The sequence below is a fragment of the Anas platyrhynchos genome, chromosome 3, assembly GCF_047663525.1.
Source record: "Anas platyrhynchos isolate ZD024472 breed Pekin duck chromosome 3, IASCAAS_PekinDuck_T2T, whole genome shotgun sequence".
NCBI lineage: Eukaryota > Metazoa > Chordata > Aves > Anseriformes > Anatidae > Anas > Anas platyrhynchos.
This window is the reverse complement of record NC_092589.1, coordinates 113,084,330-113,100,702: the sequence shown is the minus strand read 5'-3', so window position 1 is coordinate 113,100,702 and position 16,373 is coordinate 113,084,330. Positions and strand designations below refer to the sequence as shown.

At 41.4% G+C, this 16,373-nt stretch overlaps 1 protein-coding gene across 9 annotated transcripts in view; it reads right to left on the bottom strand.

Moving 5' to 3' along the window:
• KLHL29 (kelch like family member 29) overlaps positions 1-16,373 on the bottom strand; it is a 387,462-nt gene that overhangs the window by 129,419 nt on the left and 241,670 nt on the right. For 8 of the 9 annotated variants that reach the window (XM_072036502.1, XM_072036500.1, XM_072036498.1 and 5 more), the window contains 3 exons: positions 15,490-15,603; positions 7,492-7,633; positions 6,191-6,733 (listed from right to left, as the gene is read on the bottom strand). In XM_072036502.1, the coding sequence (XP_071892603.1) occupies positions 6,191-6,733; positions 7,492-7,633; positions 15,490-15,603 (799 nt within the window). The remainder of the gene's footprint in view (positions 1-6,190; positions 6,734-7,491; positions 7,634-15,489; positions 15,604-16,373) is intronic. The other variant, XM_072036505.1, reaches the window with a different exon arrangement.

Genomic DNA, 16,373 nt, shown 5'->3' with positions numbered 1-16,373 from the left:
GTAATGTTCTAGGACTATTACAAATCCTCTTTGACTCTTCAATGCACTAAATCATTGTCTGTCATGACCTGACCAATAGTGGCATTAAAAGACAGGGCAGGAATTACTGAAAATACTCCGTCTGGAACACAAAAAGGTGGAATGTATTTCAGTCTCACTCAGCTGATGGCTCAGATACCCTCATCAATTTTGCTACTCCATTTCTGATGACAGAAAACTGCAATCAATATTGAAAAACATTTTAAATTAGAGGACCTGTTCAAGCACTTATTTTATTACCGCAGGTGAACATGCTAAAACATGAGCCAGCAATGTGCCCTTGTCACAAAGAAGGCTAACTCCTGCATGGGCTGCATTAGGCCAAGTATTTGAGGCCAGCAGGTCGAGGGAAGCGATCCATCCCCTCTACTTAACACTGGTGAAACCACCAGTACCGCGTCCAGTTCTAAGTTCCCCGACATCAAATACCCGGACATACTGGAGGGGGCCCAGTGAAGGGCCATGAAGATGATGAAGGGCCTGAAACATCTCTTTTATGAGGAGAGGCTGAGGGAGCTGGGACTGCAGCCTAGAGAAGAGAAGGTTCAGAGGAGATCTTGAAAATATATATAAATACCTGAAGGGAGGGTACAGAGAGGGCAGAACTGGGCTCTGCAGTGCCAGAACAAGACGCAATAGGCACAAATTCAAACACAGGAGATTCCCTCTGAACACCAGGAAGTGATTCTGTGCTGTGTGGGTGGTGGAGCCCAGAGAGATTGTGCAGTCTTCTTGGAGATCTTCACAAGTCACCTGGACATGGGCCTGGGCACTCTGCTCTGGGTGGCCCTGCTAAAGCAAGGACTGGACCAGATGGACCCAGGGGTCCCTTCCACCTCAACCATTCTGTCATTCTGTGAACAATTACATGTCACTAGCAAGGTGAGCCTACAAATGATCGCTAGTTGTTTGTATCTTGGTACTATTCAGGCTTCCCCATAAAATCAAGACTATCTTAAGGAAAATGCAGTAAGAAGCACGTACCATGCTGGCAGACCGCTATGCTGACCTAACTATCCTACAAGAAATAAGAGATAAAATGCACATTTCTATTGTAGAATTCCATTCCTGCAACTATATACACACACATATATATCTATACAGTTGTCTACAGACATATGGTAATATTCAATATACAAATTTAGGTATATAAACGTATGTAAACTGTTTCTCTCTCTATATGTATGGATACAAAAATAGGGGAGATTTTCCTAAGGTTACACAGGCCATGTATTCTGATGCAAGGCTGAGAACTGAAAACAAACTTTCTAAAGCCTTTATCACACCAAATCCTTTAGTAAATGTCATTAGGATTCCAAATGCTAGTTTGAACTTTGAATTTCCCTCCCCTCCTCTTGCATTAATGTGCAAAACTACGTACGCTCACAGAATTGCAGGTCAAGCTGAAGTCCCTTTGAAAATTCAACCTTTTGTGAAAAAAAAGCTGATGGTTATTGAAAAAATGTTGTTGTCTGCCTTGTTACTATTCATGATTAAGGAAAGTAAATATTGTCTGAAGTCTAATGAGAATTCCAATGCAATAAAGTCAAGTGTGAAAGGTGCAATCAATAAGTGATGATGCAACAGTATTCGTTTGTAGTTTTGTTATCGTTTAGTTCATGGTATTTGGTGATGCTTGAAAATGAAGTGTTAAGAAATTAGTGTTACAAGGATTAACATTCAGATTTTATTTCTGATACTGTTATGTTTCTACAGTCATTACAGTATGAACACTAATTAGCATCTGATTTCGTTTCCCACTAGTTAAGGACTGCAAACCAAAAAAAATAAAGAAGAAAAAATACTATGGAAACAAACATCAATGTTACCCATGAACATCCATAAATTAAAACGCAAAATGTCCATGGCTAATTTTACACTGCAGGAGAAAGTACTGCAATAAAAATATTTTTTCTCATTTTTTGATTTTGCACCCACGCTTCAAGGTAGATTGAATTTATGAAGAAAGACTTTTTTCAGGCATATGACAGATCTCAGAGTTCAAGCTGGACCATTTGTGTCTTACACACAGCAGGGCTATCAACCAGGGGTTCAATTTTGGATTTACTACAAGTCTTGGATATAAAGAACCATACTACCCTATAAAATAGTCAAGGACTAAATCTCAGATAATCAGTTATTCCGGCAAGAGTACCACTCAATTTTAGTCCTTTATCACACATTAACTTTTCTCCATCTTGGCTCAAATGGACTGGCAGGCATGTAGACGTTGCCCTCTATTACTGCGCCATGATGTGGGGTACTAGCACCTTGTGTTAGAAACTGAAGGGACAGTTTCTCTCCCTCTTCCCTCTGCACAGGCACCTTGTGCAAGTGCAACTTGTGCTGGCACATCATGTAGCCTGAAGATACAGAAATTCTATTTGAATATTCTTTGCCACTCAACTTTTTTCTAAAGAAACCATAAAAATTTGGCTATGGGAAATTCCGTGGATATTCACTGAATATCTTCACGAGGAAATATCTTTAAAAGGGCCATTACAGTCCAAACCAGAGACCCCTCAAAACTGGTGTTGATTGTGTATGGTGAAAGATCCCATGCATTTCATAACGCAGCTCTACAGAACATCACACATTGCTAAAAGCAATAATTACTTTGAAACGTTATTTATGTCTCCCGTAATGTGACTGTTTTATAAATTCACTAAGTAAATGGATCATGCAGCTAAACTTAATGTTCATATTTAACATATTATAGAAGCAATAAAGAATCCTATTGCAGAATATCACCCATCCAGACCAAGAAGATTCTGTAACCCATGCAAGAAAATCTTGTGAATAGTTTCAATGGAATTAGGTGAGAATTAGCTGTGACACAGTAAAGAGAATGGCCTATCTGTTTTATACCATGTTTCTTGTTACAAAAATAAATTATTTGCAAAGCCACAGAAATGACTTGACTCTTTCAGTCATGTAAACGAGATCTCTTGACCTATTGCAAATGAGACAGCATACTAGCTGTGCCTTTAACTTTTGGCAACGTTATTTGTTTACTTTCATTTAGAGGCAGCCAAGTAAGAAACCTCGCTCTGAATGCACACAGTATAATACAGCCCCAACGTATACACAGCCAAGTGAAAAATATGGGAAATTAAGCATGATGTTTCATATCAGGTCCCTAATAAAGTCTAAAAATATAAGAAATATAAGAAATCCTATCATATTAACTAGCAAGTACTGCTCTTTCACTTAAGGGATAGTTGGGTAATTATTCAAACCTGTACAAGACTGGATTGTCAAGTCAAATAATAATACAGAGTATCTCAGGATAATGAGATAGATCTCAGGGCCATTAGCAGTGGCTCCTATTATAATAGTGGCCAAGATTCCCCAAGAAAGAAAGAGAATATATTTAAATGAAACTAGCAGAGAACTAGTTTGAACTTGTATATTTGAACAGCTCAGCACTTTCTTATAGCCTCCATTTCTTCCCAGAGAGAAAGCTGTCTATCATGTAAGACTGTGAAATCAGTTGGGCTTTAGAGGCTGAAATCCCAAAGGGCAGAAATTAAAACAAAACAAAAAAAAAAAAAAAAAAAGAAAGAAAATCGAGTCACATTGAAATTCATAATGTTTATATTAAGAATCTTATCCTAGCAAGGTTTTAAGGTCTGGTTAGACATCTAGTTGTCTGCTCTATCCTGATTCTTTCCCTCTCATTTGAAGGTTGTTTAAAAAGCAACAAAGTCCAACTTTTACCTTCTCTGACATTAGCTCTGACTAGAGGAATTATAGCTTTAGAATTACGGGCTTTTAAGACTTAGGAGGAGATGACTTTTTCATTATGAAATAACTCCTGCTTATGAGACATTTGTGTATGCATGCTCATTATCTTATGTTTGTTTTTAACTGCTCCAGGACCAGGAATAACTCAAGAGCTGGTGGTCATAAATAGAGAAGCTAGCAAATCCCTGCGAAAACAGCTGTCTAGCTTGCAATTTATGAGGTAAAGTCTGGTTAGTGTGTCAGCAGTTGTCGTGGATTAGAAATACGGCTCGTTTCAATATTGTCCTTATAAGCCTCTTCTAGGTACAAAGGTTTCCAAACACCAGACCAGAGCTAGGTCTGGCATGCCCAGCATATTCATTAACTCTCTCCCTCACCTTAACGAACACCTCGTGAGCTGACTGCTGCCTCTCATGCTGCCAAGAGAAGCTCCATTTCCTGAGTGCTCAGTGGCACATGGACAATCAGACTGGACTAGGGTTTACAGCAGTTTAAGCAAGAATGCTGATTAAGATGTTGCAAATCAAATATTAAAAGACTGATTAAATATTTTACTGTCTTCTTACTTAGACTCTGACTTGAAGTTTGCTTCACCTGCTAGCCAGAGATACGCTGAAGGTTAATTGATGGAGGAAGAGTACGTAACAGCTGATGCTACTGGCCCAAAGTATGCAAGGCATTTGAGAGTATTCCTCACCTCGAGTGTGCAGTCACTGACATGCTCATTTGTCTCACTAGGTTAGCGTCACTAGGGCTCAGATATGTGATCAAATTACCACAGTGAAAGTGGTTTAGGCTTATGTGTTTTTCCTTGTATTGTATATTTGCACGTCTCTGATGACACCAAGTAATCCTTTAAATTGTGTTAATTTGATCATGTATCCAAGTATCCAGTGCAGTAAATTGGGATAGGTGGCTAAGAAAAGTGGAGATGACGCCTTCAGAAGACGAATAGCTTCCATGGAGAGAAGAGACATCCAGCAGCTCAGTCTACCAAGCTTAGAGCATAAATCTCTGCCCTTCCTCCTTCTACAAAACCAAGGGTTTGTAACTCATAAACCTAACCTGACAAATTGCTTTTGAGGGTTTTCATTTCTTTTAAAGGGAAAGAATTAACAAAACTCTTAAAAAGCAACTGTTGGTAATTTTTTGGCTATACACCAGGGCTCATATTACTTAAAGCCCATCTAGGTCTTGAGAAGAAAAATTCAACAGATCACCCCCCTGCAGGTGTTCTAGTCATATTCAGGGCTCAAAGCTGAGAATTTAAAAGCAGTTCAAATATTTTGCTTTAGAAAAGTACTTTGAGCTTTTGTCTTAACTCTTTTTAAAGAGACGTTTGGTAAAGATTTGCACATACCAAAGTACAATTTATGTAATGAGCAGGAAGAGTTATTGGACTAATCATTTTTAATAGAGATTCCTTGTCTTTAATACAGAGCCACACAACAGAACTTAATAGCTTGTGGCAAGTAAATAATTTACACATGGATTGTGTCTGAATACAAATGTATACATAAAATATCACAGACTTAATGAAGCCTTTGGGGTGTTTTTTTTTTTAATCAATTTAATTGATTTTGCTGATAGGTCTGCATTTATATTTTTGTAAGCTGCATTTCCCTTTACCTTCACAAGTGGCACAGTCATGATTTTCAAGGGAGCAGGGAAAACTACACAAATGAAATTAGAAACTAAGCGCACAGACAGCAGATATTTTTAAAGCGTCTGGGGTAAGACACTCGGAAATAACACTTCGCCATGACCCAACAACGTGGCTCATTTAGAAACTACTTAACAGAAAAGGTCAACCTTTCAGGAATGCTCCTGACAATTCATGGTGTTTTGTGGCATTTGAGCCCAGTGAAGCTGGTAATGAAGAGTTTTACCCTAACGCTGAACATTTTGGGTTGTTCAGCTTCAGTCAATAGGGTTGCTTGAGTTTGGTTTTGGCTCTGAAGTGGGGGAGAAGGCAACAGCTGAAAAAGTTTAGTGTTGTGACTGATGCACAACTGGAGCCAAAAAGAAAGTGGCCTGCTGTAAACATGATCTGTACATACATAAGCATACATTAAACTGTAAACATACAGTTTAAGAGGAGGCATGGGATGACGGCTGCCTAATGTGTCTCCATATAAGATAAGCACCAGCTTATTTGATGGGCCCTGAAAGCTCTTTTTCCCTATAAAAGCTACCCGAAGTTCGTCCCCCCTCCTTCCAAAGCACTACTTTTCATCATCATTAATTCATCAAAGCTATGCATTACAGAAAAGCCCAGAGACAGACGCTGGAGCCGGGCGGGCGGGCCCGAGGAGAGCGGTGGGGAGCCCTGGGTGGCCGCCATCCTCGGCCCCGCCGCCGTCCGTGCCCGCGCGCCCCGCGGGACCGAGCCGGCCCGCCTTACCTTTGGGGTGCCAGGGGTCCGTGAACTCGTACTTCCCCACGCCAATTGTCCGCAGCATCTGCACCCTGTTGGTGTTGTCCGGGCCCCCCGCTGTGTTGGGGGGCAGCGGGGCGGCTGCCTGCCCGTTGGTGGTGGGCGCGCTGCTGGGCAGGGCGGCCGAGGGCAGAGCTGGCGGCGGTGGTGGCAGCATGGGACAAGCCAGGTGGCCATTGCCCACCGCCCCGGGGCCCGGGTGGGCCACCGGGCCCACGCCGCTCATGGAGGGCATGCTGAGGGGCTGGCTGTTGGTGTACAAGGGCTGGCTCTGGAGGTTGACCACCATGTTGCTGAGGGGCTGGGAGGGCTGCGGCTGGAGCTGGTAGTGAGCCGGCATCAGCGGGAGCTGGGGGGTGACGTGCGGAGGGAGGGAAGGTGTGACGCCGATGACAGGGGCTTGGACGTTGGCGGCCGGGCTGAAGGTGGGCGGCTGCGTCATCCCGTAGGAGTGGGTGATGAGGGCGGGCTGGCTGCCGGCCGCCACCGTGGTGACCCAGGGCGCTGCACCTGCGGCATGAAGGAAGGCTGGCAATGGTAGCGGGCTCGGCACCGAGGGGGAGACCAGAACAAAACCGCCCCAAGCCTGCCCGTCACGCTCCCGCGTCCGCCCGAAGCACCACCGAGCCACGCTCTTATCCTTCACGGTATCGAAAGCGGCTCGGGATCTGGAACTCTTCCAACCCAATAAGTGCATAAAATTGCTACAGCGATGTGAGTGCAATTGTTAAAATACTCATCAGGTGACATGCAGCATGTTTATGGTTTTATGTGTTTTGCGCTTTACGCAGCTTAAGCACACGCTTCCAAGAAAATTAACCTCTTTCCCCACCGTGCTTTCATGGCTCCCTGACAAACACTCTGTGTGTATAATAATGGTGCTCCAGCCACTACAAAGAGATTGTAATTAGGTGTCTGGCATAGTAGCACAATGTATGATATGTGTCTGGAAGCTGGAAATCATTTCAGGTAGTTCTGGACATAAAAGAGGTCTTAAAGTATTACAGAGTGCCTTTTACTCTAGTGGAGGCAAAGAAGGAAGGGGAAAAAAAAACACTTTAATGAACTTGCAGGCATCTTAATACATTTATATTAGCCCCAGCACAGAAGAAACTTGAGGGGTCTTTACAATGAGAGAAAAACCCTGCTAAAGAATACAGAAAGGGCTCACAATGAAGTCTAATTTACAGAGGTAAATGGGGATAGTGCATTGAATTTGCTTTGAATGACTCTCCCTTGTCGAATTACAAATAAGATTAAAAACATACCTGGGTTTTCATTCTCCCTCATCTGTTTAGAGGGTGGCTCATCAGTGTCCCAGGGTGTAGACTGATTGATGGGTGTCTGTCCCCACCTAACGCTAGTTGCAAGTCCTTGAGGCTGATTTTCAGTCTTGGAAATGCAAGGTGCCTACCAGAGAGAGAGAAAATACAAAATAAAAGTGTTAAGATAATTTGGAATAATCACTGTTTCTCATAACTAGAAGCTTGCTTGTTTGTTTGTTACAGTCCAAGAGGATATCTTTAAATATCACTTTCCTCTAGGCTTGCATGGCATATCTACTTAGAAAATACAATATTTAAAAAATATTTATTTCTGGAAATTTAATAGAGCCACCATTTAACAACAAAAAAAAACAAACCACAAAACCAAGTACTTTCAGAAATAAGTTGTTTCTTTTGCCTTGAAAATAAATAAATAAATAAACATGCATGGCAATATCCATTCAGACAGTCACAGCTTATCTAAAATGGGACAATCTTCTGTTTGCTCAGTCTCCTCCAAAAATGGTGAGTTTTGTTTACCAGAAGGCAGGAAAAGAGCGACTTGTTTACAACTGTAGGACAAATTACTGTAGAACAGTAAAGAGAAGTCTCAGTATTTACTGTCTGTCAACCCTTAAAATTGAATGCCAATAAAAAAAGCAGCGTAACAGCCATTGGCCGCTAAAGTGGGTATGTTGGCAGTTCTTCAGAGATGTTAAAATAACTGTAAAGTAGGGGAAGGATCGGGGCTGACTAATCATCAAGGGGTCTGTGATCTGAAAGAGATTTGTAGATAAAGAAACTATCACGTGGACTGAAATGTTAAACCAGCCAGCTCCCCCCCCCAGCAATTTCAGGGGTTCTTCCCAAACAACCATGCCTTTGCAGAGAAAAGGCTTGTACAAAATGAGGGTGCTCTAACAGGTCTCGTTTATTTGACTTGGCAGTATATTTCATTGCTAGAAGATTAAAAGTTTTTGTTTTGTTTTGTTTTTACTGGTGTCAGAACCCCTAAACCAAGAAAACGGAACCAGCTGCCTATTGCTGAATGAGTATTGAGGATTGAAGCCATAAAGAATAGGAGGCCAGTCTGAGTGATCGCTTGTTTGCCTTACATCTGGGAAGTAATTTAGCTCCGAGACGGAGGTACAGAGGCTCCATAAATGCCCTGGGTCACGTTGCACCAATGAAATCTCTGTCAACACCACTGGCTTTTTTTTCCCATTACTAGTACTTCAATCACTGCATGAAAAAATTCATTAACAGACCCATTTCTGCCCTCTGCAAATACATGCGTTCCTTTCCCAAGTCCATCTGTCATTCCTCACCTCTTTAAATCCATCGGAGGTGCCGGCTCTCCTCCACTCAGCGGCTTCCTCCTGTCCTCCCTTCTGCCCCCACCAACACCCTTCCCAGCTCTTCTGCTCTGCTCCAACACTCCCTCCTTCATCCAAATGCCTCCGACATCTCCTATCACACATTTCTTGTCTATCTGAGATTTATCCTTCCTGGGCTGTGGCAATCAGGAGATCTGGGTGCAGACCTTGATGGAAGATAGGGCTTTTGCCGTGCTGCTGTCTTTGCTGCCAGAAGCCACAGTGGAAATACTTTCCTTTAAACATTTCCATTTTAATAAAATATATTTTGTTAAATGCAGATGGTCATGGGGAAATGTAATTCTTAATGTCTTTTTTCTAAGGAGTCCCGAAATGAGAATTTTCACAGTGTCCAAATTAATGTTCCTTTTTTTTTTTTTTTTTTTTCTCTTCAAAACGTGACAATTTATCCTTTTCTGCTTTTTTTTTCCCTACCTTTACTTCAACCTCTCCATTATTTTTTTCTACTCTATTGGCACCAAGGACAATGATACCCAGATTTTAGATTCACATTTCCTCCTGCCCCCACCTTTTTCATTCCATTCTTAACTTTTCAAACCTGGAACTTTTGCAGCTGAAGTAAAAGTGACAGTCAGTAAAGACAAAAAGTGAAGACATGCAGACAAGCGAGTGCTTTAAGATTCATTGTATTGTATTCAGTGGCAAAGAAAGGGCAGTAAGGGAAGAAAATAAATTTCAATTTTGAAAAGCTTTTTGTTTATAAATTGTCCTGAGAAAAGGCTCAATCTGAATACCTTTAGCTTTTACGTTGTAGAAAGTCTTTGACAGGGGAAATAATGCTGTAGGTGGTTTACCAGTCCATGTTAGCAGTATCACTTTGGATTGTAACTGAACTGTTTAACAGTGGCTAAAGCACTCTTCAGCAGAAAAAAAAGAAAAAGGAAAAAACACCACCTGCATTCTCTGCCTAAAAATCAGCCAGGACATTTTCCCCCAACCTCCTATTATTTATCCAAAAGAAGACTTAGAACCAGTAAATACAATATAGAGAACTGGGCATTTTTATGAACCATCAAGGAAGGAGAGGAGGCTTCACAACTCAGATCACACCCCACATATGCCAGACTCCGCATGTGGCATCTATGTGTTGTACTTCTTTGTTCTATGAATGGGCCTTGTAAGCAGGTTTGTAATACTCATTACTGCGTGGCATTGTCAAGATGTGCAATATCTCATGTAACTTTGTTACATCCCCATACTGCTTTAAAACGGTGTCAATCTATAATAAGACAAAAATACTCCTGTACCTTAAATAATACAGAACCTCACACATGCTATGATTTTAAAAGAAACCATATGTTCTGTATCGAATGGGTAGGAAAGGGAGTATATGACACAGCTCTCCTAAGTCCTACAAAAATCGAGTTTCCTATTTTGCAACTTAAAGCTGGCTTTCCGAAAAACTAGAGCACCAGAGACATCTGAAACTGGTGGAGTCAGCACCAAATCTGTATCTGAATTCCATACTCTGAGCACCAATAAAGAGAAAAAAGGTTTGCTGCCAATAGATACTTCTACTCTGCTCCCACAAAATGCTATTGTTTTTTCCAAGAAAACATTTGCACTAAATAAGTTCACAAATCCTGCTTCTTAGAGGCTCCGTGGATTTAAATGCACGAGCCCAGCACATTGTTCTTAAATTGTATTCCTGAACTTGTTTTTATTGGATCAGAAAGAGCTGGAGATTAGTTGGTATGAAATCACAACACACATTAATGAAACATGGTTTAGACAATAATGGTGGTAGAAACAGAAAAACAGCTTCAAATTCCTTTCGTTTATATGTACATATCTGGTCTCTGATCTCATTTCTGCGTTATTTTTCTTAATACATAAAAGGTTACATTACAAGTGTTGCATGTCTCTGATCCAATTGCAGCAATTACCGATTTGCATATTTGGAAAGGGAAATGATTTCCAACATTATCAAACAGAAGAACTTTATGTCCATGCGCACAGGCACATGACAGCACTCTATTTGATGCTTTTAATGTACAACACAAATGACCAAAAAATGGCCTGTATTATGCCAGCCGTGCCGGGGGAAGAGATGTGTTCCATTAGTGATCTGCGGACTTCACAGGAACTAATTGTACTATGTTACACTTTTATCTTTAGCTTTCATGTCAGCTGCTTGTTTGAATTAAACAAGAAACACATTAAAAAAAAAAAAAAAAAGAAATGCATTACAAAAATCTACTGGGCATACATTTAAAAATACTGACAAATGTCTATTTACATGAAAAGACAAGAAGGTTTCTAAAAGGTCTGGTGAAGCCTGGCTAGTCAATGGCAGCACTATTTCATAGCCTGAACTTCAAGGCAGACTACAAAGATTACTAAATCAATTATTAGCATCTCTGTAGCAGCCCTAAAATGTTCAGTCTGGGCTTTTTTTGTTGCAAATAAAGTATGCTGAATCCAAATTTGAAGATTTCTTTCTCTCTTTTGTTTGAAATAACCATTAAGAACAAATACAAAATTTCAGTGAAAGCTTATATTTCACCTCATGCCTGCCACTTTGAACTGCAGCAGTGAACAACGATGTACTTCTATAGAAGAGAGTTTTGGAGATTAGGTTTGCTTATGTTTAAAGTTTCTTAACAATTTTCTATTTGATACTCAGCTAAAACAGCAATTAGAAGTAGAATTTCTTATAGTCATGCTCATTTCTCCCAATTCTAGTACAAGTGGCAAAGAAAGCAAGATTTCTTTGCTTTATTTTGGAAAATTGTTAATTCACACTTTGACCCCATTCCTTCGTTTCATCCTACATAAAGCCAATTTTCTTCACCGCTGTATAGCTCTCCCTAGTTAAGACCCTCTCTGCTGACAAGCCAAACAACAATTCTTGAAATCTAGCATTAACGTTGTACAACAAGATGACTAATGAAGGGGAGACACAGACAGCCACGATGCAACAAATTGGCAGAACAAAGGTAAATAAGAATTATATGCTCTTATGAAAGCAGATTTTTTTCCTATCCACTTGAGAACATAATTTACCTGAGGTTAGCCTCTCAAAGTTACTAATCAGCCACTAAGCATTACAATAGCAGTTCAAAATAATTCAGAAGATCCTTCACTGTCTAAAAGAACATCTTGAATTAAATCAGTGTGATGCTATTTTGCATGGAGCAAAATATCCCATGGTTAAAAATGACAAACCTTACAGAAAACTGAATCAGTGCACAAATTTTATAAATGCACTGAAACCTTCATCAGAAGCATTTCATCTTTGTATTTATTATTTTCCACAAATCAGCCAATTTAAGCTTCTGTAGTCAACATAAATACAAGAGCTGATGAGTAGCTTAGAGCCAAACCCAGTAGATAAAGCAACGCTTGTGATGTGCTGTTCCAACTATGTCCTACACCTTCCACTGTAAAAATAATTGACGGCTTGAGAGATTATGGCATGGAAGGTAAATGACTGCAAGTCAGGCAATAATTGAAAAGTTTTATGATGGATAATAAGTCTTTCACAATACGTCTCTTGGTTAAATCCAGCAGAGCTCAGCAGTGATTAATTACTACCATGATCCCTGTGAAGTTGAGCTTGGTATGAAGGGACATTAGGAGGGTCCCCGGCAGGATTTTGTTCCACCACATTTGGCAAGGACAGCGTGATTATCGTCACCTAGAGCTGGAGAAGCCTTAGAGGCAGAGCTGAATCAATCCAGAGCAGTGCAAAGGAGAGAGCTGCCTGTGACAGTGGCCACTTTGGCATTTCCCAAAGCCTGGGGAGCCCCAATACACTATATGTATTCTGTTATCTGCTAGGCATATTTACAGCCCACAGTGGCCCCACAGCCTCGATGGTAAGCCTCAAAGTGAGGAAGGGTTTGGTGCAAAGCCCTGCTCTCCTGATGGGTTGTTTGCTCTAATGCAGAACTCACCCTTCTGCTCACCTCTGGCTTAAACCTGACTGGCGCCTTTCACAGGCAGCAATGTTATATCCCTCAAAGACATACAAGAAGAATACAAAGCTAGGATTAGCTGGATTCTATGAAACAAAACTGGAAGTCCTTTTATCAAGCTTTTTAAATAACAAAAAAAAAAAACAGACACCCTGGCAGTACCAGTCTCACAGTTTTAAGGCAATTAACTGCAATACAGATGTGCAGGCAGAACGGAGCAAGATGGAACAACTTCACAATTACATCAGACTAACACAGACAAGTTGCCAGGTTGCTGATTTTTTCTTTTTTTTTTTTTTTTTAAGCTTAAATAGTCATAAACCACGGCCCATAGGCAACAGTAATTGGTGTACAGCTGGTCCACTGAACCTTATTAAATTAAAACATTAAAAACGTTCAGATTCATGGGGCTTTACGGAATATCCACAAGGAAGTTTGCAAGTTCACAGCAATCATCTGGTGCTAAAGATTGGGAATTAGTGATTCAGTCTATTCTACATCAGTTTACATGGTTAGTATTAGTTGTTCACTAGGAATAGCTACAGCTGTCTGGTTTCAAGTCCAAATCTTTACAAAAGCTGTCTCTTTTGATGAAATAAGACCTAAACTTTTAGCAAGACCTTTATGCCAATGGAAACATAAAACCTACTGCACTGCTACCAGCATTATGGAGTATATTAGCTGAATTTTAAAGAATAGCCCCCAAACAACTAAAATGCAACAACGAAAATTCTGATTAGATTTTCCCCAGGCTCAACAACACAAAATGCTTCCTGGGAGGTCCTTATAAACACATCTGAGCGATTTCCCCAAAGGCTTGTAAAACTGCTGACATATATCCTGCCACGGCTCAGAGTGCTAAGACCTATTCAAACAGTTTCATGAGCAAAAAAGAACTAATCTGGATAGAGGGATCTTATTTGTGGTGCCCAGCGACCAAAATTATTTTACTAAGGCCTTCATTTAAAGTGATGGATGAGAAGTAGCGATTCTCTGTTCCAATTATCCAAAAGAGATTGGGAATGGCAGCTTAATACTAAGATAATGTATCCAATATGCAACCCACTCTATTTTCTCTGCCCATTGAAAATAAAAAGGCTAAGACGCATGCATAGAGGCAAACGTTCCCTCCCATGGACTCAGGTTTTATGGCCTGTCATGGGTAAAAGCAACTTCAATTTAATGAGGGAATTCCTTTTAAAGCTGTTAGCTATGCCTTGCTCTAACAAGTAATGACTCTGGTTGGTTTTTAAACCTGAACGTGCCTGGTGCTCTAAAAAGCTCAGTGGTCTCTGCGCCAAAGCATTTATGGTCTAATTTAGTAGTTCGTGTTACTAAATACTGTATGAAACAGGTATTATCTAAGTGCACGAAGCATGCACGTATATCCTGAACCACACTGGGATGGATCTTTGACTGGGGTAAATTCCCATATTGCAGTGGACAAGATCCCAAGCTTACTTCTGAGTCTAGTCCACGGCCAAAGAAGCTGTTAAGGATGGAAGCACAGCTTTTAAGGATGCAGTGATGACAGCAACATCCCCCTAGCACCAGCCATTGGGCTAGGCTACAGAAAGGAAACTTGTTTTAAGAGAAGGATGTGCTGTAATTTATTAAAAACCTAAGAGATATGGACAGGCCAGTGTGCAAGAGAAACAGAATGAGCTGTCCTGCAGTAAAACCTTATTCAAGAACTTGCTCATGGGTGGAGAGAAGAACTCATCTACCTTACAGTTCCCATTACCAGGCAATTCTGCTATGACACAGCGTTGTTTTTCTCTTTCCGAAGCTAATGTGGGAGCAGCGAGAAGGAGAATAATAAAGTTAACTCATAGGAAAAATATTGCTACCCTGCAGAGAAGACAAAAGAAGTCTTTGTTTCCTTTTGAGTTGGGAGAATCATTCAATATTGCAATCCTAACCACCATCCAGCGACGAGCGAACAGCCGGTGTGGGCTCTGGAGCACTGAGGTATAGCCGCCAGGCGAGACACATCACTTAGCAGCGGGGTGCTGTCTGCATCAATTCCCGTGTTTCAGAGGATTTAAAGACATCCCCAACCTTGAGATTAATGACAAGGGCTTGGAGAAACTCCTGAGTGCAGTCAGGTCCACGTCTCGCACCGGCACAGCACAACCGCCCTGATCCCAGCTCCATCAGCAGCAGGGCTTCTCGCCACCCAGTTTGTGAGCTGCTAAGACAGGTGTACAGGCACATCCAGCATCTTCACCCCCCCCCAACACCAACCTCTTGGGCCAATGTCTTTGCCATTTCATTCACATTTGTGCCCTGGTTACCCTCCTAAATAAGGCGGTTGGCCAAATTCCCAAGCTCTAGTAATGCGATGGAAGATAACTCCATGCCAGGAATGGGTCTACTGCCTCACTCACCCTTTCAAAGGCTCCCTATCCACACTGCATGCAGGTCTGGGGAGGCATAAGGTTATGGTAAAGGAGGGAAAAATGGGATAGAAGAAGGCTGTGAAGTGATCATAGGTGCTATCTATTTCTTTCTGGTGGCTGCACTGCCCAGGACGACCACCGCTCTCCCACCGTTGCTCCAGTTAGGTGCTCAGCATCAGCTGGGAATAAATTCAAGACCATGGAATGATAAAAAAGTGCTTTGTAAATGGCACTTGATATTCTGTCTTGGCAAATTTCACCGGCATAAGCTCAGGTACTCACCCAGCTGCCTTCGTTTCTCAGCGAGAACATCAGGGAACGGAGCTGAGGTATCGAACCGAGGTCCCGGCTGCGACACTTGCTGCTCCAGGACACCAGGGACATCAGCGCACGACACTGGGTTCGAGCACAGAAGCCCCACTTTAGCCTGAGCAGAACCTCCTCTGCTAACACGGTTGGCATGCAGATCAACCCCAAAACCAGTGCGAAACTACGAATGTAAAAGCATCTCACGACGGAGAAAAAATGCGCGACATCAGGAACAATTCAGCAGCACGTACTACAGAGAACATGCACTACGCAACGCAAGAGGGCTCTCAGAGGTCCTGCAGGGATCCTAGGGTAGAGGCGGATAAATCCAGTTCATCATAAGTGCTTTTTGTCAGAGGGCAAAAGGAAACATGGGTAATAATGGAATAAGTGCTTGTCAGACCAGAATCCCAAGGGTGTACAAAGGATGTAACCCTTGTGTGCTAGCAAAGCTACTTGAGAATGACCTAATGGCAGACTGCTTGAAAACTAAACATTTATCTTGCATGCAAATGCTGGCCATTGATAGTGTCAGGAGTCATCCTCCGTGTGGTGTTTTTGTCTCAAATTTCCCATGAATTTCTTTTAGTTATCTAAACAGGACTCTTAAGTTTCTTTTTTGGATCATGGCCTGAAGCATTAGGAATAAAAAAGAGGAATGCTTAAAAAAATAAAGGCTACGTCACTTTAGGCTCCAATCCCTTCATTAAGTTACTTCTGTGAAGTTCCCTTTTGTTGTATCGGATGCCGACATTTTACATTCAAGCCCTCTGAATTCAGTGTTTCAATTGTAGTACACACTCCTTGGCAGGAAAGTGCATGTTCTCTGCCTACACAGCAGGCACATTAAAAAAAAA